The sequence below is a fragment of the Aythya marila genome (genome assembly GCF_965140915.1).
Source record: "Aythya marila genome assembly, chromosome: 11".
NCBI classification, from domain to species: Eukaryota; Metazoa; Chordata; class Aves; order Anseriformes; family Anatidae; genus Aythya; species Aythya marila.
This window is the reverse complement of record NC_139052.1, coordinates 8169603-8194573: the sequence shown is the minus strand read 5'-3', so window position 1 is coordinate 8194573 and position 24971 is coordinate 8169603. Positions and strand designations below refer to the sequence as shown.

General features: G+C 47.5%; 1 protein-coding gene and 1 long non-coding RNA gene across 3 annotated transcripts in view; both read right to left on the bottom strand.

Moving 5' to 3' along the window:
* Nucleotides 1-8203, bottom strand: part of UBE2Q2 (ubiquitin conjugating enzyme E2 Q2) — a 41958-nt gene extending 33755 nt beyond the window's left edge. Inside the window, exon 1 of one of the 2 annotated variants that reach the window (XM_082769212.1) lies at nucleotides 7689-8203. In XM_082769212.1, the coding sequence (XP_082625338.1) occupies nucleotides 7689-7874 (186 nt within the window). In that variant the 5' untranslated portion in view covers nucleotides 7875-8203. The remainder of the gene's footprint in view (nucleotides 1-7688) is intronic. The other variant, XM_082769211.1, reaches the window with a different exon arrangement.
* A 2581-nt stretch (nucleotides 8204-10784) lies between these two features.
* LOC309882075 lies at nucleotides 10785-16025 on the bottom strand. The gene is made up of 3 exons (XR_014318233.1): nucleotides 15979-16025; nucleotides 15704-15857; nucleotides 10785-10822 (listed from the first exon to the last, which is right to left on the bottom strand). It is a non-coding gene; the product is annotated as an uncharacterized lncRNA (long non-coding RNA).
* Between the last annotated feature and the right edge of the window lie 8946 nt (nucleotides 16026-24971).

Here is a 24971-nt window from a genome sequence, read left to right as displayed (position 1 = left end):
GTTCAAGAGCAGCGTGTAGCCTCTAAAAATTCAAGCTGTTGTTGAGAACCAACCCAGTTAAGTGAGCTATGTAACATTCATTCTCCAGTACAACTAACAGCAAGAAAAAGCTAATCTACACTGAAAATTAAGCACAGAATGCATCATCACTTAACATCAGGTAACTTGCTTATCAGGAAGAAGGTTTACAGAGCCAAGACTCGAATCCAATGTTTTGTTTTGTTTTGTTTTTAAAAAAAAAACACACCATCTCACAGCAGTCCCATCTCACTTTCTCTCACACACAAAAAAAAAAACCTTGACCACTGTGGGCTTGGACTCCCACCCTGACAGTCAGAGTATGGCTGGTTTAGAGCTCTCAGCCACCACAGGTTCTTTAAACCATGCATTATATAGGCATTCAAGCTGGCAATGGTTTATCTAGTAAGTAGCTAGAAATGTGCTAAAGATAAAGTTACTCTGCAAATCAGATTCTTCAATATTCTTCCTTTGTCATTAGCAGGTAGACTTTTGTAGAAAGTCGCTGAAGAATTCCAGTTTCTTGAAACATATCAACTTCTTATAACCATCAAGAGTTATTTATCACCTATTTCTTTAACTACACCTTTTCTGAATGTATTTCTAGAAATCATCAACGTAAGTCTCACAAACCTGGAGTAGCCAAGAATGGCTTCTTGTAAGGCTAGCAGCAGTTCTAACACACCACACTCTTCCCCCATATAACTTCAAAAGAACAATTTCCCCAGGAGATGTGCTCTTGCCTTTAACACTTAAGACAGTTATCCTCAGTGTGAAAAGTCTGATGTCACTTCTGCTGTCACCCAAAAATACAGGCTTGCCCTCCCTCCTCTCCACTCTCTTTACCTTCAGAGAATCTAGGCCTTTCAAGTGCCCAAATAGCTCGCCCCAATCCTATTGGAGACATGGTGCACTTGCCCCTCTCACAACTTGACAACTTTCCTCTCCCTTCACAAACAGTCTTTCTGAATACACAGTGAAGAAGCTATCGGAAAATCTGCAACTCCAACACACTCTCTCTCAGATGGGTTAAGAAGTTAAGAGATCCGGGAAAAAGGAGAACATAGCCTAAACTAAATCTCAAGAAATCACACACCAACTTCTCTACGCTTACTTAAAACACCAGGGTGTCTTGTATGCATGAGATAAAGAAGAAACAAAACATGTAGTATCATGACTTCAGTACACACTTAGAGATTACAGCTGGAAACAGGAAACCAGCACAACATATGCTAAATGCTCACTTCCAGCGAAGTGCAACTGAGAACTCTTCTGTTCCTGTTAGCTTCAACCGCACTACAGGCACATACAGGCAGGTTGACATAACATCTGAACATTAAATAGCATCTCCTTACTGTAATCAGTCATTTAGTTTTCCAGGTGTCTTCTGTGAGCTGGTGACAGGTCATTTTCACTTCTCCTACAGAGCTGACAGCTGAAGAACTACAGCGGATTGCTTATTAAATAATAAGCAATCATCTCTCTTCAAATGACGTATTCCCATTCATAATCTAAAATAAATCAGCTTCAGCAAGGAATTCAGGGTTTTATAACCTTTCAGAACCACAGAAAGGCAAACAACCTGACAGCACTGCACAGTAATCCACAGAGGCACAACTAAAACAGCAGTTCTTTCTGTTCATCAGCCTTTACCAATATTTGTTCCTATTCAGAACTTTTAACTCTTATTGCCATTTTTAAAACAGCGCAAACACTATCCAGACAACTGTCTCCATCTTCTATTTTCCTGAAATGAATTTGATTTTACAGGTAAACTCTAATTCCAGTTTGACTGTTCAAGTCCAGTTCTCTCAATTTAGGCATCACTGTCACAGACCAGACACCCGTGTAAACCCACGGGATTGACACCTGCTCAGGTTTTCCCATACAGGAGCGAGCCCAAGTACCACTGAGGGCTCAGACAAGCGGCTCTGTTCCCCGGCATTCACTCATTCCTTTGCCCTCTGTTGTGCTGGTACAGCTGTCTGTGCAGCCACATGCTGAAGCAGACTGGGAAGCGATCCAGATTAACAATGACCCAGTAAAGAATTTTTATGTGCCAGCCAGGTTCTTAATCCAGTAAAATCAATTCTGGCCACCTCACAAGGCACACAGCCTTTGCTGTTATGGGATCAGCAGGATTACGGAGCGCACCGGACCCAATCACACTCTGTTCTTCCTATCAACCCTAATTTTTAATACACATTCGAGGGTACCAACCTGTCATCAATAACCAATATCCACAGGCATATGACAGACCAAAAACTAGAATGAACCTGCAGGTGTAAGTCCAACAGAAAGAAGTTACTTTATAAGAGCACAAGCGATCAACTCCATTAATAACTTCTGATTTTACAGTGTCCCATTGCAGACAGACTGCCATAGTGAATTTGGAAGTGCAGCCTTATTTGGAGAACAGGACACACCTCATATACTACTCTCTTATTCCTATTTCAGTGACAGAAAGCTTTGACAGAAGAGTCAGAATTTTACCTCCCACTCCCAATTAAAAAAAAAAGTGTATTCTTCCTTCCTATAGGATAAGAAAGGTAATGCCAACTCCCTATTTTGACAAATACTGTTGACAATACAAATCAAATGCAACCATCACAAAACATCAAATGACTGTTGTGAAGTCAATGAAGTCACCCCACTCGCAGTTTTAGTTTCTTTAAAGTTACTGAATATTAAGGAAAATCACCAGGCATCTTTCAATCTTGGACAAAAACCTCCTAGAACAGTTAAAGCAGCATGCTGAATAAAGAGAATATAGTTCTTTTATAAAACTCTTTCAACTATCTAAAGGCAGGGAGAGCTCCTGTGAGGACCACAAACGGTCCCAGTTCTGAAACCATTTATACAAGAAATTCCAGTAAGCAACCCATCTGTAGTAAGGGCAATTTCCTGTAGAATAAAGTCTTAACATATGCTAGTGTTTGTATCTGAAGCCCACCACTGGGGCTTTCTAGGATATTTCAGGAGCACTTCACACATTAGAGAGGGAAGAGCACAACTGACCTGCAAAGTTCCTAAGTGCTAGCTACAGCTTTTCACACATAGCATAAGTAAGCTGTGGCAAGAGACACTAAGATCCTATGTCTTCCAGAGATGAAGGATTTCTCCTTCTCACATCATTCCTTTTCCAATCATAGTCTTGGGACAGACAGCAGTTAGCATCCTCACTCTTCGCATTTTATTTAATTTTGTTTTGATAAATAAAACAAGACTGAACTTCTCAGCATCTATTGCCTAAGTGTTATCTTGGAGAATTTACTCAAGTGCCTTTTTTAAAACTGAAAGCATACCTAATGAGAGTCAGAAAAGCATGCATTATGAAGGTAGAGCTCTGTATGCTTTTGTTTAATCCATAGACTGCAAGACAAATTTCTCAAGCTCACTACAGAACATGTGGTGATGTTAAAAAAAAATTCTGTGGCTTGAACAGGAAGCCTCATTCATTACGTGGTTAGTTCTGTGTACAAATAAATAGCCTTTATAAAAGTTTATCAGCTGTCTAGGCTATGAGTGTTTGATATTAAAATCCTATGCCTTTGAAGAACTATCCTATGCTCTAATATACTCACTTTCTGTATCTACCCAACTTGTCAGAAGTTTCAAAGGTAAGATGTTTTCATCCATTCTGGTTCGGAAGGGAGAACAGTCTCCTCCCATCAACTGCAATTATCTGTAGTCAGCACCTTTTTCAAGTCTTTCTTAGGATCTTCAACTGATTTAGCAGCAGGGCATTTTTCAGTGAAAGCAGAAGATACTTCTTTACAGCAGGGAAGCAAGAGCATACCGAAGTCAGGCATATCACGTGGATTGAATTGTAAATGTACAAGGGATATCATTACACATCAGAACCCAGCATCTGTTTGGGCAAAATCTGCACCTACATAGAGCTGGCACAAACCCTATCCTACCTTGCAAGTGGTACTTAAGGACACAGAATTCAATGGAAATTTTGTCTATGAGTGGAGAGATCCTATCATCAAGCTTCTCTGCAGATCAAAAATATGCTTTAGGGAGGGGGAATGTACTCCTCCTCCACTTTTAGGAGTCCAAAGTGTTTTCCCCCTCCCCCCCAAATAATAGGGGAATTGGAATACTGGTATATAAGTTTGATAAGGTACCAAAAAGAGTGCACTGATCTAAATAATCAAGAATACACTACTCTGAGTAAAGCCACTAATTTGACACTAATTCAAAAGACATGCATGACCAGGATAAATAAAAATGCTTTGTAAAGAACACTGGTTTATGGAACTCGATTAATTGGAACACTGCTGTTACACGAATGAAAAGGAAGCCTGAAAAAAACAGAAATAAAACTCCAGAATGGAGACACTGCTGTTGGCATAACAGAACGGGAATGTGAAGGTACACAGCCTGAACAAGTTCAATAATTAGATAGTTCTGAGGCATAAGAAGCAATGTTTCTGACAGAGGTGACTCCACCCTACAGTGCCTCTTAAAATAATCAGATTAACCACTTAAATTCCAACATAGATCACTGCCAGAAGAAAGGAAGGACAGACCTTCGCAAGGCTTGCCTGTCACTTCACGAAACAGAAAGCTATCAAGTGAAGTGTATCTCACTTCAGTGAGAAGCACTGCTCAGTACCACAGGTAGACTGTCCCTAGGATGCTGCAGCAAATGCTTAACTTTGACAGTTCTGCAAACTCAAATGCAGGCAATCAGAATATCATAGAAATTCCACGGCAGACTTCTAATCAAACCTTGGAATTTAGTCAAGGACACTGGTAGAGATCCATACAGTTCCTAAGCAGATATTCTCCCTCACCTCTCCAGGAGAATGTTTCCTCCTTCCTCTGCCTTCTCTCTCTCTAGATTGGAAAAAAGAAAGAGATCCATTGTGAGGATCAGAGCAACTCATAACATCTCTTTTCAGACTTAGCGCAGAAGCTACTGGAAGCTTCCTTCCCTACCAGACTTTTCTCCATCCAGTAACTTCAGCACCTGTACATACTGCTAGACAGCTTTCACTTTAGCTAGAATATTAAGGCGCCCAAATAAAACCAAAAGGAATAAAAGCAATTATTCACCTTTGTGTTTTTTCTTCCCCTTAATAGCATTGAGTGACCAGATGTTCAAACTAATGTAAGCTTTTGTTGAGTAAGAGAAATATCCTTGAAGACTTTATCATTAATGTAGAGGTTGAACTGGTTACAAGCAGCACACAAACAAAGTTACATATTTTCACTACACACCCAGAGCATGAGGGCAACTGCTTCTGAGGCAGAGAGTGAGTCTCCTCAAATAAACCTTTACTGCTATCTTTATAGTCTTACCAGCTTATTTTAGTACCATCATTTGAAGCTCTAGTTCCCACAGTACCTTGATTCAGCTCTCCAGAAGCTCTGCACACCAAATGAAGCACAGTTAACAAGACTTACACCTTTCTCACTTACAGTACCTACAGAAAAAAAACAAACTGGAGGCAATTAGGAATCAGAGCCAATAGACTCAATTTAGGGGGGGGGGGGGGGAAGGGATGGGGGGGGAGGGAAGAAAGACAAACAGAACTTCTTTCACACTTTGAGTTTTAAGACTTGTGTCAAAAGACTAGGACAGAAGTCCAGAGGACAGCTTTCTCTTTTTGGCTCTCTCACAAGCTTCCCACTTGTATCAAGAGAACCATCCTCTGTATCTCAAGTTGCCCTCTCCCATTTATTTTTAGCAGAGGGGGAAAATAGCCACCTACCTCAAAGAGCCAAAAATTAATCAACACTGGAAAAAACCAAGCTGCTCAGAGACAACTGTGAGACACAAGTTTCAAGAATCTCGGATACAGCTTCTTTTCAAAGCAGCAGCCTTGGCTCTAAGGTTTCAAACAGCTATTTTCCTGTTCTTTTTGGAAGCACGCGTGCCACAATTCCAATGACACACAAAAGATCTCTTGACTTCTAGGGCAAGCAACTGCAGTGGCCAACTACAGAACCAGTTTCCACAATGACACATAAAAATACCAACTGTGACCTAAGCCTGTTTCCTGGTTGCTCTGGCACACCTCAACCAAAGGCCTACAAGCAGGCGGGCATATCTCGATGCAGAATAAGTAAGAATTACCATCAGAAATACTTATGACAAAACAGAAGCAAAAATACACAACAGCACAAATCCAAGGCACAAAAACATTAGGCCTTACTGCTGGGCTTCCCTGTTAGCTGTCACTTGACAAGAAAACATAACCCATTGAAATCAACTGCCTGCTGAGGGTGTACAATCATCAGGTGTTTCATTTAATTCTTACAGAAGATATTTATGAAAGAGATCATGCTGGGGGGGCAGACAGCCAGAATTTTCAGTAATGAAATACTCCCTATTGTGTAACTTTCTTTAAATATTATTTATTCAATCTGTTGTCTGATATGTCGTACCTAAAAACAAGAACATCAAAGTAACTTGCTCATTTTACCATTAACAAAATCTTATGTCTTACAGCAGTCAGCTAACACGAACACCTGTCCTACGAACACAGCACTGACTTCTAGGTTTCACAGCTAGTTGTCATGAGAAGGTTCCCTTAACACGTCCGCTTCAATTTATCACCTTACAGCAAGTCAGGCTCTTACCAAGATTACGACCTCTGCCTGCTTTGCATGCATGTTTTCATCTTTCAGTACTCAGGTATTTAGACTTACATGCATGGTTCCACCCCCACAGTCTGAAACTTTCATTATCTTACAGACAAAAGGAGCCTTGAGAGCTTATGCAACCCAAAGATACTAACTGTATTTTTACCCAGTCAGAACTTTTCAATAGTTTTAAGCTGAACAGAGCTGATGCATCTAAGTTCACCTGTACGTAGAGGTAGCCCAGTAAAAGCAAACCTCCAGCGCTTTCCTGTCCGTGAGTCACAGATACCACCCCAGCCAAATCCTCTGGCAAATTTAGGCCCTAACCAGTAACTTTTAAAACCAGAGGATTTTACCACAGCAAACAACACTGACCATTTTATCCGCCACCCCCCCGACTCCTTGTAGGAAAGTTTGAGGAAAAAACAGAGCCACGGCCCAAGGCAAAGCACACACGGGGGTCCCTCAGCCTGGAGGCTGCCGCCCGGCCCCCTCACGACTTTCACCGCCACCGTCACGGGAAGGCGGCTGCGGGGCAGGGGAGCGAGGGCGCCCTGAGCGTGCGGAGAATTAAACTTCTGAAGGGCCTGAGCCCCGAGGGACGGGAAGGGAAAGCAGGGGAAGGAAGGGAAGCGAAGCCCGGCCCCCAGCCGCCTTTCCCCGCCCGGCCCGGGGCGGAGCGGGCCCGGGGCCGCAGGCCGCGGCGGTGTGGCGCACTCAGCAAAGCGCCGGCCCCCGCCTGCCCGCCGGGCTCGCCCCGCCGGGGCCCGGAGCTGGTCTGCCCCGCCGCCGGCCGGGCTCCTGCCCCCTCCGTGAGGCGGCCCGAGGCGGCCCGGCGGGGCGGGGAGCGGGGCCCGGGGCGCTGCCAACTTTTGTGCGCGCCGCGGCGGGGCCGGGAGCGGGGAGGGGAGCGCGGAGCCCCCCGGGGAAGCGGCCCCGGGCGGGCGGAGGCCCCCGGCCGGCCCCGGCTGCTGAGTCACCCCCCGCGCCCCCTGCCCGCGCCCCGCACACAATGGCGAGGGCGGCCCCTGCCCTGCCCTGCCCGGCCCCGGCCCCTTCCCGGCCCGCACCGTGATGTTGCAGTGGATGGTGAGCGGCGGCGGCGGCTGCGGGCCGGAGCCCGGCGGCGGCGGCAGGAGCACGAACTGGCAGTGGAGCTCGTCCAGCTTCCAGGAGACGATGCGGAAGCGCTCGTGGTCCTTGTCGAAGATGGACTCGAGGAACTTCAGCTCGGCCTTGAGCCCTGACACCGACATCCTGGCCTCATCTCCGGCTGCGGCTCCGGGCCCGGGCCTGCGCCGCCTCGCCTCGCCCCCGCGGCTGCTCTGCCCGGGCCGGCCCCGGCCCCGGCCCTGCCCCTGCCCCCGGCCCTGGCCCTGCCCGCGGGGCGGAAGATGGCGGCGGGCGGGGGGGGGGCCGGGGCAGCCCCGGCCGGCGCGGAGACGGCGAGCGCGGCGGCGGCTGCCTCGGGACCGGCCTGCGGCGCCCGCCCGCTCGCTTCAAAGGGCAGCGGCGCAGCCCGCTCCGCTCCGCTTCCTTCCTTCCCTTCCTTCCTTCCCTCCCCGCCGGGCTGGGCCAGCCCCGCGCCAGCCGCCCCGCCCCGGCCCGGCCCGGCCCTGCCTCCTCCCGCTGCCCGGGGAGCGCGGCGGGGCCGGGCCGGGCCCTGCTCCTCCCCCGGGGCCGCCCCCGCCCCGCGGCGCTCACCTGGGCCGCCCCGCGCCCCTCGGCCCCGCACGGAGCCGCTCGGGTGCAGCCCCAGCAGCTCGCTACAAGTGCGAGCCTCGCTCCCCAGTGCCTCGGGAACAGCGCGCTCGGTTTACCCGAAGACAAGCGCAGCGAAGCCTGAGAGTAGAGCCAAGCGGATACTCACTGCGTGCAGGGACGAAGCGATGCTGCCCCTCTTTCTCGGGGACACCCCGTCTCCTCGCCTTTATTTGTCACTTTCCGTCTTTGCGTTGTCCACAGACGGTTGTGTGTCTGGGGACAAGGAGCAAGGCTCGAACAGCACCAAGGGGCTACGCACTACAGGGAGCACTGCTGCAGAGTTCCTCTTGTTTCCCAACCAGTTTTAATTAACGTGGTACCACGTGCACACACACACAAAGCTGGAAAACGGAATGGCTTCCTTTTTTTTTTTTTTTTTTTTTTTTAAACATTGATATTTTATATAAATCTTTAATTCCAGAGGAACTGGCAGCGCTTCACAAACCACAAGCTGAATCTTTTCAAGTGGTGAGAACTCTAATCTTGATCCAGAAAAACAGTCATGCACATGCCCAACTCCACATGGCAGCATATGGAAGTCTTAATGATTTGTGGGCTTGAAATCTGTCCTTCCAGCAAAGAGAGCCGCAAAGAACATACTTTGCTGCAAAACCAGCCAGGAAGGATTGACACTAGCTAAAAACTCTGAATGAAAGATACCAGAAAGTCCAAAGAGTTGAAAGACCTGTTTTTTGTTTTGTTTTTCCGAGTATCATTTGAAAGGTGCCTATTGTAAAGTGTGTGCAACTCAGCCTTCCTAGAAGGGCTGAACTGTCTTGTTAGCTCAGACTCTTTAGTCTGCAAAGCAAGGACAGAGAGCAGATATGACAGCTGTCTGCCAACGCGTCATCGGGCAAAGTGAAGACCTTAAAGAGATAAGGGAAGACGTAAGCAAAGGGCACGTACTCCATAAACAAACAGCAGAAAATTACAAGTCTACCTATTAAAAAAGGAAGGCCTGGAAGAGCCTTTCTATAGGAACACTGGAAGCAAAACCAAACAAACCAGACTTTGTTAGGCATTACGTGATGTGATGCGTGAAACAGCAGAGAAGTGTATTTGGTGACTCAGCCCTATTTCGCTCAGACGATAGGATTTTGGCCTAGAACGCCTCACCGCAGCAGGGAGGCTTAGTGAGTTCAAACCGCACCTTTCGTCATGCCCTCCCCAGAATTGCCTCTGGCCATCCCTACCTCTGGGCGTCCATTCTCCTCGTCCTCCTTCAGCATTCCCACCTGCCTCTCTCCTGTGCTGCACCCCCCACCTGTTTGGGCAGTGGCGAGGTGCGGGTGTGCTGGTGGGCAGGGAGGCTGCCATGGCTGTGCTACCTGCCTGGCTGGCGGAAGGCACGACAACCTCTCTCAGGCACCCAAAGATCCAAACATCATGGTGTATCCTGGCCATCTGGCAGGCCAAACAAACTGCTTAATCGGCCAAGTGCGTCCTGCAAGCCATATGCTGTTTAAGTCTGGAAGAGAACATTCCCAGCTCCTTCAGTCTGCCTTTTTGTTGCAGGCTTCAAGAAGCAACATGCAGCTGCACTGTCACCACTCCCCAAAATTCTGCTGCGCTTTTCCATGTTTAGCAGGCATTGTGCAAGCTGGGAGGGCATAGCTCTGCCTGCGAATTCATTTCTGTGTTAAAGACCTTGAGAACACATCGGGGATGCCTTGCTGTCTGGAATACAGAAACTGCTGCAGAGGTGCAAAGAGCTGTTCATCATGTCTGATTCATTCCTATTCCTTCCTTCAGGGACTTGCCGAAGGGCTTAAACATGAATCTTACATTGGTCACAAGGTGACTCAGGAAATCCTGAATTTCCCAAAGACCAAAACGAATGCACGTGGGGAAAGACCTGACATCTCTGAGTAATAAAAGAAATTATTATCAGTAAAGACCCTCAAGAGCACTGTATGAGATTCCAGTAATTACAGATGCTCTTTGGTTTCCTTGATCTATACTGCCTGAAAGCACCACTTTTTTTCTACCTTTCTTCCTGCCTGTAGATGTTTGATAAATAGAGAGTGGTTTCCATGATGTCATGCATCTAGATTTCCTCTTCCTGGGCTCTGCACTTTTGGCCAAACCTCTCTGCTATGAAGGTAACATACTTTCATAGCCCTCTTTGTTTCTTTTCCCCGGTATTTATTAGGTAACTTGATAATAACTGATCTTGGAATTGAAGAGATACTTTAAGGTTTTCCCAGGTAGCATCAGAACGTGAGACCAGAAAAGACAAATAATGGCTGATACACCCACATAGAGAAGCATATGGCAGGAAACCTTACCTGGAACCTTGGCAGAGGCAGAAAGACAGTGAGTCAAGAGGATCCTGCTTCTCCAAGATGCAATCCAACCTGTCTTGATCACCATAGCTGTGCCTTCATGTCAGCTTCTGAGCTCGGAGCGTCTAAGTCATAGCTTCAGTCACTTGAAGTCACTTTCAAAGCATTTTAGAAAAACATTGTCAGTGCATTTGATGGACAATACAGTTTCAAGAAACTCAGTATACAGAGGACCCTGAGATTGCTTACCTCCTCAAATACCCACTTTACTTTTAAAGACTGCAACAGTTACAGAATTGCATTTCAAAAGCCTCACACCCCTTCCTGGGATCCATAAAGTCCTAAGCCTTACAGGGCTTGGCAAGCTTAGCTTCCCTTGTCATCACAGAAGCTTAAAAGGGATGGATAGGAGCAGAGGTCAGATGGCAGGCTCAGTCCTGCTGAACACCTTTGGCTGGAGGGGAAGACAGGGAAATGGACAGATCCCCAGATCAAGAACTCAGCACAGATGCAATCTTAGCCATAGCTAAATGTGCAACTTCTTCCCCTTTCCTTGTTTTGCTAGGCAGCAAAATAGTTAACTTGGTCAATATTTAGAGTATTAGCACAGAGCATCCAGGTTGGCAGGCACTGAGATTAACAGGGCAGGTCAGAGCTGTTGCTTTCATACTCTGCAAGCACAGACAGATGTCACCACATCACTTAGTTTAGAAAAGACAAATCAAGCACAGCTCAGCAACCACACACACAGCATGCAGGGCTCCTCAGTTATTGTTACTACTTTTTGTAGATAAGTTTAGATTTGGGGGAGCAAAGCAGTGCCCATGGCAGTGCTGTCCCAGTCAAACACTCTGCAGAACATCAAAAGTGCTGCACCAACACAAACATTACGGGTATCATACCAAAGCTGGCATGTGATCCTGCCTCACTGAGGTCAAATACATTTTGGGAGGCAGGGACATTGCAGAACCAGGTGTACAGTCAGTCTTCGGAGCCAACCACATTCTAACCACTGCAGTAACTCAGCTAATTTAATTTCTGACCCAGCCTTGAAGACTTTCCCAAGGCTACGCAGTGAGCTGGTGTCAGTGCTGGGATGTGTCCTGCTTATGCTGTCTGTCAGCAGCATAAGCATAAGTCCATCGCTGGGTGGAGAGCTCATGCTAAAGGTTTTTATGGGAAGGGATTAATGTCAGTTCTGTTGCTCCCAAGTGCACCTCACAGACACTTCTTTCTTGCTGTCATCCCAACAGGACAGGCCATGCTTTACCAAGGTCATACAGCATCCACAGGAATCAAAATACTGGTGAGCTAGGCCAGAGATCTTCAACCACTCTCTGATTTGGAGTTCACAGGGCCCCAGAGAGCACAGGTCAAGACCTATCAGGAGCTGGTAAGGGATCCTTGACATACTCTGCATCGAGGAACCTTCAAATGTCAATACAAGCTTGGTGATAAAGCGTCAAAAAAAAAAGTGGCCAAGTACATTTTAAGAAGTAATCCTCTTATCTTTACAGGTAAAAGAAGGACAGAAGATGAGATACTTTTCTCCATTACAAAGATGGCCTGCAACATGAGAGGTTACCTGATTACTGAGAAAAAAGTCACAAACCCAGAAGTCTCAGAGAAACAAATGCAAGAACAAACCTTGGAAAAGAATGACCCTAGCAAATGCCATTCTGCAAACCTCACTCGTTTTCCACTAGGAACAAATTATGAGCACAAAAAGCCACTAAAACAGATGAAGGATAGAAGACTCGCAAGTAGTTTTATTTGCCCTTCACAAAGAGTGGTACTTCCCACAGAATTAAAGTCTGTGAATCAGAATCAGAGAATAAAAGGGATGTAGCAGAACCTACATATGGGGCTTTTAAAAAAATTTTGAAAGACTGCATCACAACAATCCATAAATAACTTTGATTCAATTTTCTTTTGGTACAGCACCCACATAGTTTGGGAACTGGTTTAACAATTGTGAACAAGGAATAAAAATAGAAAATTAATGAGCAGGGAAAAGTATTTATCATTTTTAAACGGATCATGGTAGTGCTGTGTTAGAGCTGATCTCAAGACTTTCACAATGATCTACAAGAGACTATGACTAACGAAATTATCAGCTAACAGAGAGGCATTCTGCATAAAATGAAGACAAAATAATTCCAAGAGGTACAAAAAAATTAAAATGGTAAAAACCAAAACAACCACTTGATTTGTAAGCCACAAACCTAGTGACTCCTGGTTTCCTACACATTTCTGGTTTTATACCACCATACCACTGCATCTTGCTTGGTATCATGCTGTAAAACCCCTCACCCCTTCCCGGTTCCTTCCCATGTCTCTCACTTCTTACTTTGCACAGGATTCTCCATATTTCCTCCTACTTCCACCATCAGTTCTGGCTAGATGAGACAGAGCAGATGCTGTGGCTGGTTTCAGAATCTATCCTGCCATATCACAGAATCACAGAATTTCTAGGTTGGAAGAGACCTCAAGATCATCGAGTCCAACCTCTGACCTAACGCTAGCAGTCCCCACTAAACCATATCCCTAAGCTCTACATCTAAACGTCTTTTGAAGACCTCCAGGGATGGTGACTCCACCACTTCCCTGGGCAGCCTGTTCCAATGCCTCACAACCCTTTCAGTAAAGAAGTTCTTCCTAACATCTAACCTAAAACTCCCCTGGCTCAACTTAAGCCCATTTCCCCTCGTCCTGTCACCAGGCACGTGGGAGAACAGACCAACCCCCACCTCGCTACAGCCTCCTTTAAGGTACCTGTAGAGAGCGATAAGGTCGCCCCTGAGCCTCCTCTTCTCCAGGCTGAACAAGCCCAGCTCCCTCAGCCGCTCCTCGTAGGACTTGTTCTCCAGGCCCCTCACCAGCTTCGTCGCCCTTCTCTGCACCCGCTCAAGCACCTCCATGTCCTTCTTGTAGCGAGGGGCCCAAAATTGAACACAGTACTCGAGGTGCGGCCTCACCAGAGCTGAGTACAGGGGGACGATCACCTCCCTAGCCCTGCTGGCCACACTGCTTCTTATACAAGCCAGGATGCCGTTGGCCTTCTTGGCCACCTGAGCACACTGCTGGCTCATATTCAGCCGACTATCCACCATCACTCCCAGGTCCTTCTCTGCCTGGCAGCTCTCCAACCACTCCTCTCCCAGCCTGTAGCTCTGCTTGGGGTTGTTGCACCCCAGATGCAGGACCCGGCACTTGGCCTTGTTGAACTTCATGCAGTTGACCTCAGCCCATCGGTGCAGCCTATCCAGATCCTCCTGCAGAGCCTTCCTACCCTCAAGCAGATCGACACACGCACCTAACTTGGTGTCATCTGCAAACTTACTGAGGGTGTATATCCTACGATATTTACGTCAAACTGTCTAATGAAAAAACATATTATAGATAAAATTCCATGTTTTTGGCTAATACCTTGTTAATACAGTTGAGCTCTGGTTTGTGCACAGGGCAAGACCGAGCCTCTACGGCTATTGCCCAGGTGGGGAGCGGCTTCTCTCCTCTAGTCAGTGCCTGAGGTTTAGAAAGTTTGTGGAACAGTTTCTGGTTTAAATTCTATAATGTTTATATTAAATACAGTTTGAACAGGCCAACATGTTCAAGGGGCAGTAAGAGCAAGGTCAGTACATCAGGTGCTGCTTGTCAGTGCCATAGCACGAGGAAAGGAAAGCTCCTTGATAACCACGGAGACAAACCTGTACCTGCAGCACTGCACTGTGATCTCAGCAGATCAACAAGCAGCAGAGCAAGGGGCGGGACTCGGAGCACAGACCTGTGAAGGGTGACTTAAAAGGGCTAACCACCAGAGCGAGCTCCTCGGCTGTGCACACAGATCCTCTTTGACACGCTCCAATCCCAGATCTGGCTTGCACTCAGCTGCAGGCACAGCACAGAACCACCTTGACACGGCACAGCGTGTGTGTGACACCTACAAGGATGCAGTGGGGCAATACGCTCACCAGGACGATTTTCTTCTCTAGACAAGACTCTTAACGTGCCCCTGAGTGTCTGAGAAAGAGCTGCCTGGCTCAGAGAACCAGCCTCACACGAACACTGCAGCTAAAGGATAGTTAAACAGAGATATCCTAATGCCCATGGGGACAGGAGGAAAGCAAAAAGGCTGGAGGGAAGCAGCTGAAGGATCTTAATCATCCCCTCCACCACACTAGCACATGACTGGATTGTAACCAGAAGTGGATGTAATGCACGGTCCTGCGTTTGTGTTCTGGCTTCCAAGCACTGCGAGCACTAAGTAAAGACAGGAATTATTGAGCATTGAGACAGAGAGGCAACTGGGGATTTAAGCAAGAAAAATAAACTGGGAAGGAGAAAACACGACCTGAATGCTGGACCAAACTTCCTGGTGCAGTGATGGAGGAGACAATATCCCTGGGCAGCAATTGCAGAGTGTGCCAGTGCTGCCTCAGAGCAGCCAGCAAGGGGGGACAGAGGTGGGCAGGATGGGGAAGGCCAAAGGAAAAGGTTGCGGCTTCAGGATGGCAAGGCAAGCAGGGCAAGGTGAGCTGTAGCCAAGAAATGTCCATTAGAGCCTGCTTAGAAACCTGCTCTGGCCAGACACATCCCAAAGTGAATCTCAGCACACCACTAAGTAACCCGGCTTCAATTTCTGACAGCATGAGCAGCCCTGGCAAGGCCTGGACTTGGAAAGCATTGCTGTCAGTAGTGCAGGCAGCCCGGGTGCCTTGCAGCGAGCTGACACCAGACACAGAGCTCCCACACCACCCTCAGGAGGCAGCCCGAAGCACCCTGCAGGGCCAGCAGTGCCCAGACCACACCAAGAGCAACAGCACAGCACAGACAACACAGAACACAGACACCAAGCTGGAACTGCCCTGCCTGGCAGCGCTCACGCTGTACCTGACAGACCCCCACACACCCTCTCTGCCTGACCGTGACCAATCCTGAGAGGCCCAATCCACGGCAATGACTTCAAAGCACGTACCCTGCTGGGTGCCCATTCACGACCCTGACCCAAACATAGCATTTGCCCCCCAGCTTACCTTGGCAATGCTGGGAGGCAGGTTCCATCCTCAACAAGGAACACAAAGGCTAGCCAGGATGTTGCTTCAGGCACAAGGCTCCTCTTCACCTGCAGAAGCAGAGTGCCATCAGGCACTGGCACGCCAGCCAAACTTCTTCCAATGCAACACCCTCCTGAGAAGCAAAACAGTCGTCAACTGCCCTGCTCTGCTACTCAGTCAGATAGACAACTGCTAGACAACTCCCCACCCCCCGCCAACCATCCCTCACACATAGTACCTGCCCCTTGACTTACTTCTCAGGGGGTCAGGATCCATCCTCAGTGCGGACCACAGAGGCCAGCTAGGATGTTGACAGTTTCTTCTTCATCCCCTGAAAAGAGGAGTCACCTAGAGGGGGGGCGGATAGACTACCAAACTGAAACCCATGCCCGTTTTCCACCTTTTCTCCACTCACCTTCCTGATCCAGGTTTAGTGCTTCCATTCGCCATGCCGAGGCAAGGTCATGTGGCTTAGACCAAGGAGAAAGTACAAACATGACAATCCACAGAACAGTCTATACCCACTCCTCTTCTTCCCTACCCCAGTAGCCAAGCCCCAGACCCACGTCCTCCAACCCAATACCACCGCTTTGCTCACCTAACTTCCCAGAGATGCATCACACTCCCTGCTCCTCTTGCACTTTGAGCATCTCCAGCATTTCAGGAACTGGAACCGTTGACATCTGACGTGACACAGGAACGTAGCAGGAGATGCACACTGCTGTCACAAGGTGCTTGCCAAGCCTGCGCACCAGGCAAAACGGACTAACGAAACCAACCCACCAACTCTTGCCCCACAGTGCCATCCACTCACCCTCCTGGCTCGTTCAAGTTTCCGGCTTAGTCCATGCCTATGACCAGAAGTTGGACTTGATGATCCTTATGGGTCCCTTCCAACTCGGGATATTCTATGATTCTATGACCTGGGCTACGAGAAACAAAAACAGAATGTCATATCTGTGATGGACATGCAACCAGGACAGCTCCTTGCAGAAGACTCAAGCACAGAGACCAGAGACAGAAAAAAATAAAAATTTTAAAAAACCACAACCCTCAGGTCCACAAATGCCAACAGGCCGTGAATGCACAGCAGCCCCAACAGGGGGCATCACAGACTTATCCTTTACAGCTGAAAAAGGTGACCCTGCTCAGTCTCTTGGCAATATGACCACATGGGCACCAAGCCCCTTGCGGTGCATACTGAAGCTCTTTGTGAATCCTCTGGAGCATTATACAAATTGCTTGATATATCTAGAGATTAAAACATAACCCAAAACTGGAAGCGTATCCCACCATGTCCCAAAAACAAGTTAGCCAGCAACCTCTGCTAAATATCCCTCTATTAAGGGAATTCCAAGCACTTAAAATCTATAAGGCTACAAGGTCTAAAGTCTCTACAGCCAGCAAAATAGCAGGAAAAAGCTCCAAAAATGTAACAAACTGTCCCTAATCCTGAAAAAGACTACACCTTACGTGCCTATGGTTGCTGTTTTCAGATAGATACTGGCACAGGGAACTTGGATGATACATTTCCCTAAGCCCTGCTCCATCACTTTACCACCAAGGTTGTAACTTTGATAATATTTGACAGACAGGTGAAGGCATAAGGTTGCATTCACAGTAAGCCCCTTAATTCTGCAAAAATCATAAGGGACCTAGAACCACAGAGCAAACACGCAAAGTAACGTCACCTTCCCATCCATGAGCATGCTGTGACAACTACTCACCTGAAGAAGAGATGCGTGCAGTAAAGGCACCTACTACTACACAGATTGCTTTACTCTAAAACATCCCGCTAGTTGTTACCTCAAGAAGACATCCTTACCTCTCTTCACTGGGAAACGCAGCAGCCCGCAGGCTCTGCCTCCCATGAGGAGCCCTGCCCCTGGCTGAAGGAGCAGCAAAGCCCCCACACGCAGAGCAGCTCAGGCACAAAGAGCTCTGCTGGGACACCTGCGGCTCAGACACCACCAGGCCCTACATGGCACCCACCCCAAGCACCTGGGGAAGGGGAGGGGCAGAGCGCAAGAAGGGAGCAAGGCAGCAGGAGGAGGAGCAGCGGCGGTTTTTTTGTTTGTTTATTTGTTTTTATCAGGCTCAGCCCAGCGGTGTGCGTTCTCCCAAGAACTACATTTCCCGGCGAGCCCTGGGCACCAACATGGCCGCCCGGGCGCCCGGTGCCCGAGAACACTGAGCCGAACTCAAGTGAGGACCCTAAAAACCACGGCTGGCACCAGTTTCTCGCCTCAAGAAGTGCTCCCAAAGGGAGTCCATGTTTTTGGCTAATGCCCTGTTCATATAGGTGAGCTTTGGTTTGTGCACAGGGCAAGACCGAGCCTCTACGGCTATTGCCCAGGTGGGGAGCGGCTTCTCTCCTCTAGTCAGTGCCTGAGGTTTAGAAAGTTTGTGGAACAGTTTCTGGTTTAAATTCTATAATGTTTATATTAAATACAGTTTGAACAGGCCAACATGTTCAAGGGGCAGTAAGAGCAAGGTCAGTACATCAGGTGCTGCTTGTCAGTGCCATAGCATGAGGAAAGGAAAGCTCCTTGATAACCACGGAGACAAACCTGTACCTGCAGCACTGCACTGTGATCTCAGCAGATCAACAAGCAGCAGAGCAAGGGGCGGGACTCGGAGCACAGACCTGTGAAGGGTGACTTAAAAGGGCTAACCACCAGAGCGAGCTCCTCGGCTGTGCACAAAGATCCTCTTTGACACGCTCCAATCCCAGATCTGGCTTGCACTCACCTTAGCTGCAGGCACAGCACAGAACCACCTTGACACGGCACAGCATGTGTGTGACACCTACAAGGATGCAGTGGGGCAATACGCTCACCAGGACGATTTTCTTCTCTAGACAAGACTCTTAACGTGCCCCTGAGTGTCTGAGAAAGAGCTGCCTGGCTCAGAGAACCAGCCTCACACGAACATTGCAGCTAAAGGATAGATAGGGATGGAGGTGGGCAGGATGGGGAAGGCCAAAGGAAAAGGCTGCGGCTTCAGGGTAGCAAGGCAAGCAGGGCAAGGTGAGCTGTAGCCAAGAAATGCCCATTAGAGCCTGCTTAGAAACCTGCTCTGGGCAGACGTGTCCCGAAGTGAATCTCACCACACGGCTAAGTAACCCGGCTCCAATTTCTGACAGCACAAGCAGCCCTGGCAGGGTGTGAGCTTGGCGAGGATTGCTGCTGGCTATGCAGGCAGCCCGGGTGCCTTGCAGCGAGCTGACACCGCCACCCAGCGCCCCACAGCGCCCTGCAGGGCCAGCAGCGCCCAGGCCGCACCAGGAGATGCTTGTGCAGGGTGGCAGCGGCTGTGTCGGTGCTCTCAGTTTTCTCTGGAGCCTTCAGGACACTCAGTGCTATTGTGTCATGCCTAAAACGCACTGAAGGGACTGTGCTGGAACCCTGCACGGGTCTTAAACCCAGCTGTCAGTCCAAACTGACCCCAAGTCCCCCGGGTAAGAGAGAAGGGATTTGCTCTGCCCTTTGCCTGGCTCAGCTTCTTGACGGCTGATCAGGGCTTAAATTAAGGAAGTTTATGCAGTAATTCTAGCCCAAACAACTAACCTGGGGAATTATCCCTCTGCATGGCTCTTGGGCTCGTGAGCCAAGCCAGCTGACCATAAATACTCATTCTTCACATCAGCCACACTATTCAGTGACATTTTTTAGAGGTAAGATTGTCTTTTTGTCCAGGTACTCTGGAGTCAGCAAAATCAACAGCATACTTACTGGTTTACCCTCACATAGTTCTACAAAGGCTTAGAGCTTCCTCTCCAGGCAAGGAGATAAGCCAGGAACATTTCCAAGTCCCTTCTCCATTCACAAAAATGTAGCTTTTGGTAAGAGGAGCTTTTAGGAGTACGCAGTGATTTACCAGCTGGTGGAGCTCAGTAAATAGCAGAGATTTGTCTACAAGCATCCTCTGAACTGGAAGTGAGTTGTGACTCAGCCACATTTATTACCCTGTTTTTCTTTTCCACAAAAGCCAGTGCCTTTGGGATCTTTGTGCTTTGCTGCTGGCAGAAGCAGTCACAAACACACGATCTCACTGCGGGGTTACTGCCACCTTCACGTATCAAAGATGTGCAGAGCGGCATGTTTCCTTGGCACTAACTGTCTTCAGTCTGTGTTTATTTTCTTGGAGACACAAGAATGTTTTCATACTTTTCTCAGCTACTTTGAGTGACAAAACACACCTTAAAATAATAATAGCAATTCTTAAACAATCCAGAAAATGAGCCTCTAAAGAAAAGCACAAAATACCCTGTGAGCAGCTACATCAGAAGTTATTTAACTTGCAAGCATGAGTGCTTGTGTCAGACTGAAATTACAACCAAATTTCCACATTTTCTAGAGTTTTCTACTTGGAATTCTCTTCATTCATTCAATAGAACTAAAAAACATCCAACGTCCTAAGCATTGGAGCTAGTTATGAAAATAACTCAGATTATTCAAGTGATTAGAATTCCTTGGTGATGTGGTTTAGTGGAGGTCTTGTTAGTGTCAGGTCAGAGGTTGGACTGGGTGATCTTGGAGGTCTCTTCCAACCTAGGTGATTCTGTGATTCTGTGACACTTTTTCGGATTGCAGAAGCAGAGACAGGGATGCAATCTAATCAAGCATTCAATTTCCAACATATTCTCTTTAAAAAATCCTGTATTTGTACTATCTTTAGACCAGTCCTGAATTTGTAATTTTGATGACTGAGACACATGCAGGCAGATTTCACTTTAACTAAAGCAGCCAGAGGGTTCTATGGGGCCACATCACTTTCATCTAGAAAAAAATATTGAAGTGTAGGCTTTGGTCTAAGGTACACAACCAATGCCACAGAAATAACTGGGATTTAAGCACATACTTTATATTAAAAGCAAATGTTCTACTGTTTTGCTGGATCAGAGCTGTAAATCTTGGTGATGTCACGGTTTCTATAACAACCAAGTGTGATACGACATGAAGGATTATGCTTTAAAGGAACACTGTTATATCTGGCCTTTTCAGCTGACACGGTCAGAGCTTATCCTGTACGTACCTTGTGCACCCATCTGCTTATCTTTGTGCAGTCACCGAGCCCAGGGGTGGAAAGGGAAGGCCTCAGCAGAGCAGGCTGAAAGCAAGCAAAGAGAGTGCATAAAAGGGAGTGTTGCTCCCCTCTCTATTCCTGCATGCTCCAAGGAGGAAAAATAAAGTCAGACTTCAGGTCACATTATCCTTTTAGGGCCAGCAGCAGCCCAGGAGCTTGCTGACAGCTGAGGGACACTGCAGCTGCGAGGCAGGAAGCTGAGAGCCAGATAGAAGGCAGCAACACAGGTGTCGTGGTCCCTTTCTGCAGAGCCCTCTTTGCTCTAGTCCTCTGCCACTTCTGCTTTCTGATTCACTAACGGCATGCTTGCCCCTGCTGCCAGCAGGGTTGCTCCCTGGGCAATGTCTCCAGCTAGCTCCATGGTCCTCAGCAATCCCCACAAATGTAACCAGGATGGTCCTTCCATCCCGTGGCAGCAGGTGCCGAAAGCAAAACCAAACCACTTAATACCAACAGCTAACCCCAGCCCAGCTAGCTTGGAACCAGACGGGAAACACGTGAGATGTGACCTCTGCCCCTGCAGTAAGAGCAGCCTGCTCCTGAGCTGGGCAGGATGAACTCTGCCTCCCTCAGCCAGCTGGCTGCAGCGCTCTCCTCGCTGCTCCAACGCCCGTGTTCACCTCAGCTAGTCACAGCCACGTTCGTAGGAGCGTTGTCTTCTCGGTTTCCCTGTCTCGTTCTCAGAGAGCAGGCTGGCTCTCAGGCTGCTCCGCATTCAGGACACACGGATTCACCACCTGCTTCTACAGGCAAACGAGAGGCAGCGCTGCAGATCTGTTGAATGGCCCTTGTAAGCATGGGGCTGGCTCCGTAGCAAACAACTCCCTTTACATTCAGATAAATGCTTTACTAGGGAGATCAGTGGCACTGCACTTGTGAAGTCAAGATATTCCTTACAAATAAACGCAGTGACTATAAATAGCCAACATATCTCCCACCCCGGGAGATTATGAGTTTCTTCCTTGCAAAACAGATGAGCTCACTCAAAGATAATTTTGTGATGGCCAGATAGCTTCAGCATTAGATCGAGACCATCATCATTAGTCCAATTAAAGCTCCTTTTTATACCAGCAAAAGAACTGATGCGCTGATAAACTGCCTCTGCTCATTGTTACTGCAGCATCCACAGCTGCTGCGAACACGTCCATGTCATCAATATGTCCCACAAAAAGCATGCTAAATGAGTTAACTCTTCCAGGAACTGGCAGATTTCTGAGAGACTATTTGCTTATAAAATCTCTGGCTTTTTGTTCTGTGTTTCTTTTACTTACAGAGGCATTAAGTCCAATCAGGAGCCGATGACACACACTTCTGTAGAGCGTAATACCAACGTCGCATGCTATTATTGTAATAAGAGTTGAGAGAGGGAACCTGGCCTTGAGGCTACTTATCCCCTATTAAAAAAAAATACAAAACCTTCACCTAACCTGCATTATTCTGACAGAACTAGGTTAGGGAGTGCCTGTATGTGCAGTTACTTTGGCAGAGCACAACTTACAAGAGGGATGGGAGAAGAGCACTGACAGTCATCTGTCTCCAGCAGCAGCCAGAAGGCCAGTGACCAGTCTCAGGAACGTGATCAAAAGGGCCCATTTTGCCACCCCGCTGAGCTGCTGGCCATCATTTACTGCAACCTGGGTCTCTTCTGTCCCTGCTCTGTCTCAGCGGCATTGCCCAGGTGCTACAGGAGCAATGCAGAACTTCATTCTTGTTTAAAGGGTGCGGTGATAGCTACATCATCAGGTTCTTGTCCTCTTTTCTAGGATTGATTAGAAACATCCTCAGTAGCCACACAAAACCTCGCTGAATGCCTGCACATTCAGGAGAAACAAATCTCTCTAGTCAGCCTCTCCCTGCCCTGCTTCAGGGGAAGGACTGAGTGGAAGACAAACCTGCACACATTTCTCAGGGGGTTGGAGCTTTTGTTATTGTTAACTTCCCATGAAACAAATGCTTGGACTTCAGACTCACTTATCCACAAATCTCCTTTGTGAATCCAATTCTGATTCAATGTATTTTGTACTTTCTGGAGACACGGGTTTTCTAGCAGCTGCAGATAGCCATTTTGAAGGCTATCACCCTTACCTGATGCCCACACATCACATGAGAACTTCACAGCTCAAAATGCAACTGCTCGGTTACCGGCAGTCAGCCACACACCAGGCAATAATGCTGGGTGCCACCTATACACCAGAGGAGCAACAGACAAATGTTTTTGATACCAGAAGTAACCACCGCATGCTTATAGCCTATAATGGGAGCTAGGCACTGAATTCTTCTTGACCTAAATAGAAGTTTTCATCTGCTCATTACTGTCTGCTGCTGATGTTGTCACTAGAAATGCAAAAAAGCAATTCAGTGTGTCCAATGCTGAAATGCTGTATTAGGTTTACATGGCAAGGTTTTGGTAGCAGGAGGGCTGCAGGGTGGCCTCTGTGAGCAGAGCCCAGCAGCTGCCCCATGTCGAAGCAGAGCCAGCTCCAAAAAGGGACCCGCCACTGAGGATGTAGAAGAGGGTGGATCAGGAGAAGGTGTTGTTAGTTTGTTTTTAGTTTCTCACTGCTCCAGTCTGTTGCTGATAAGCGAGATCTCTGGTGCTGCTTTTGATGTTTCAATCCAGTTACAGGCTCACTGCTCTTCAGTCCCCCGCGGTGAGATCAGAACCCCTCCACACTTTCAAGCCTTCTCCCCCAGCAGCTCAAAATGCTTCTCTAGGCACCAGTCTAATCCAACGGGCAGCATCTGACGGCTGAGTCACAGGAAGCTACACAGTACTTCTGTGGAAGCAATTACGGAGAAGTTACCTTGCTAAACTCCTTGATGTGAATGTTTGTCACCCTTTATAGCAAAGCCTGCCTCAAGAAAGAGACCTAAATATCCACATGGAGCTCCCAGTATGACCTGTACAGTTAGGAGCAGATAATGCTTAATACAAACAACTTTCTTCAACACATTTATGCCTAAGGAAGTGCTGTCAGCACGTTTGGTGTTTGTCAAAAGCCAGGGGAAAGCAGTAGGGACAAGGAAAGAGCACAGTAACAATCTTACCAAAAAGCACATCTAATCATCTCGATTCACCTCCTGTGGGGAGCAGTCCAGGGAAGGGCTAGGAGGAGGAGGAGCCCCAAGTACAGTTAGTTAATCCCAAAGAGCTGACCAGGAGATGGCGTGAGAGGAACATATTTCCAAGAAAATCATCTGCTGACCGCAGTTGAGGCTGCCACAGACAGGGACAGTCTCAGCCAGCACTCTCGGTGGGCTGACCCCGGCCTTGAAAGTAGGAGGGATGCCCACCTCAGTGGGAGACATGAGCTCAGAGCAGATTTAGCTGGTTCATTAAATGGGTATTATGTTTGCTCTGGAAATTTGACATATTCTGAAAATTTGTAAAACGTGAGTACAAAAAGGAAAACAACCTGACAACCTTTTTGGAAAGGAGTAGAGAAAATAGTTCTTAATATTTTTAAGATATCAAGGTAGCTTTAAGACTGGGAAACACTACGTTCTTTGGCAGGTATCTCAGTACAACAAGTCCATGACAACAAGGTAAACCGGGAGCATTCTCATTACATCACTGCAGCTACTATGGGTCTGTATTCGTCCAGAGGAGACTGAAAATCTGGACCTTCAAAGATAATTCCTTATGAGTTGCCATGGAAAGGGACGGTTTTTGTCCTCCCAAAGTCATGTGTTAGTTCAGGTAATGCATTCTGAATTAAAGTGAACTCTAAAGTTCAAGCAAAGTGTACTATTTCTAGACAACTAATTCTATTAATTTAAATCACACCAATTTTCCTGTTCAACATCTGTTCAAACACACGGTATTTCCAGCATGGGATTAGAAGTCCCCTGATCATTTCACTCTTCTTTAGACCTATAACATTTTTTACATTTTGAAAAAGCATCTAGAAATATATATGTGTATTTTCTTCCTATGGGTCTTCATCTGCTTGCCAGTATTTGCTTTGGCTCAGACTTGTATGGGCCAGGGCATTAATTCTGTGTGACAGCCACCCAGAGCTGTGGGGAAGAGCTTCACCATCTGAGTGCAGCACAGGACAGTCTGACATACAGATCCATTGGTAATAGCTGCAATTTATGGCTGTAAAAGGAAAATATGTTCATATCAGTGTTCCGAAGCTAATCTACTCCATTTGAT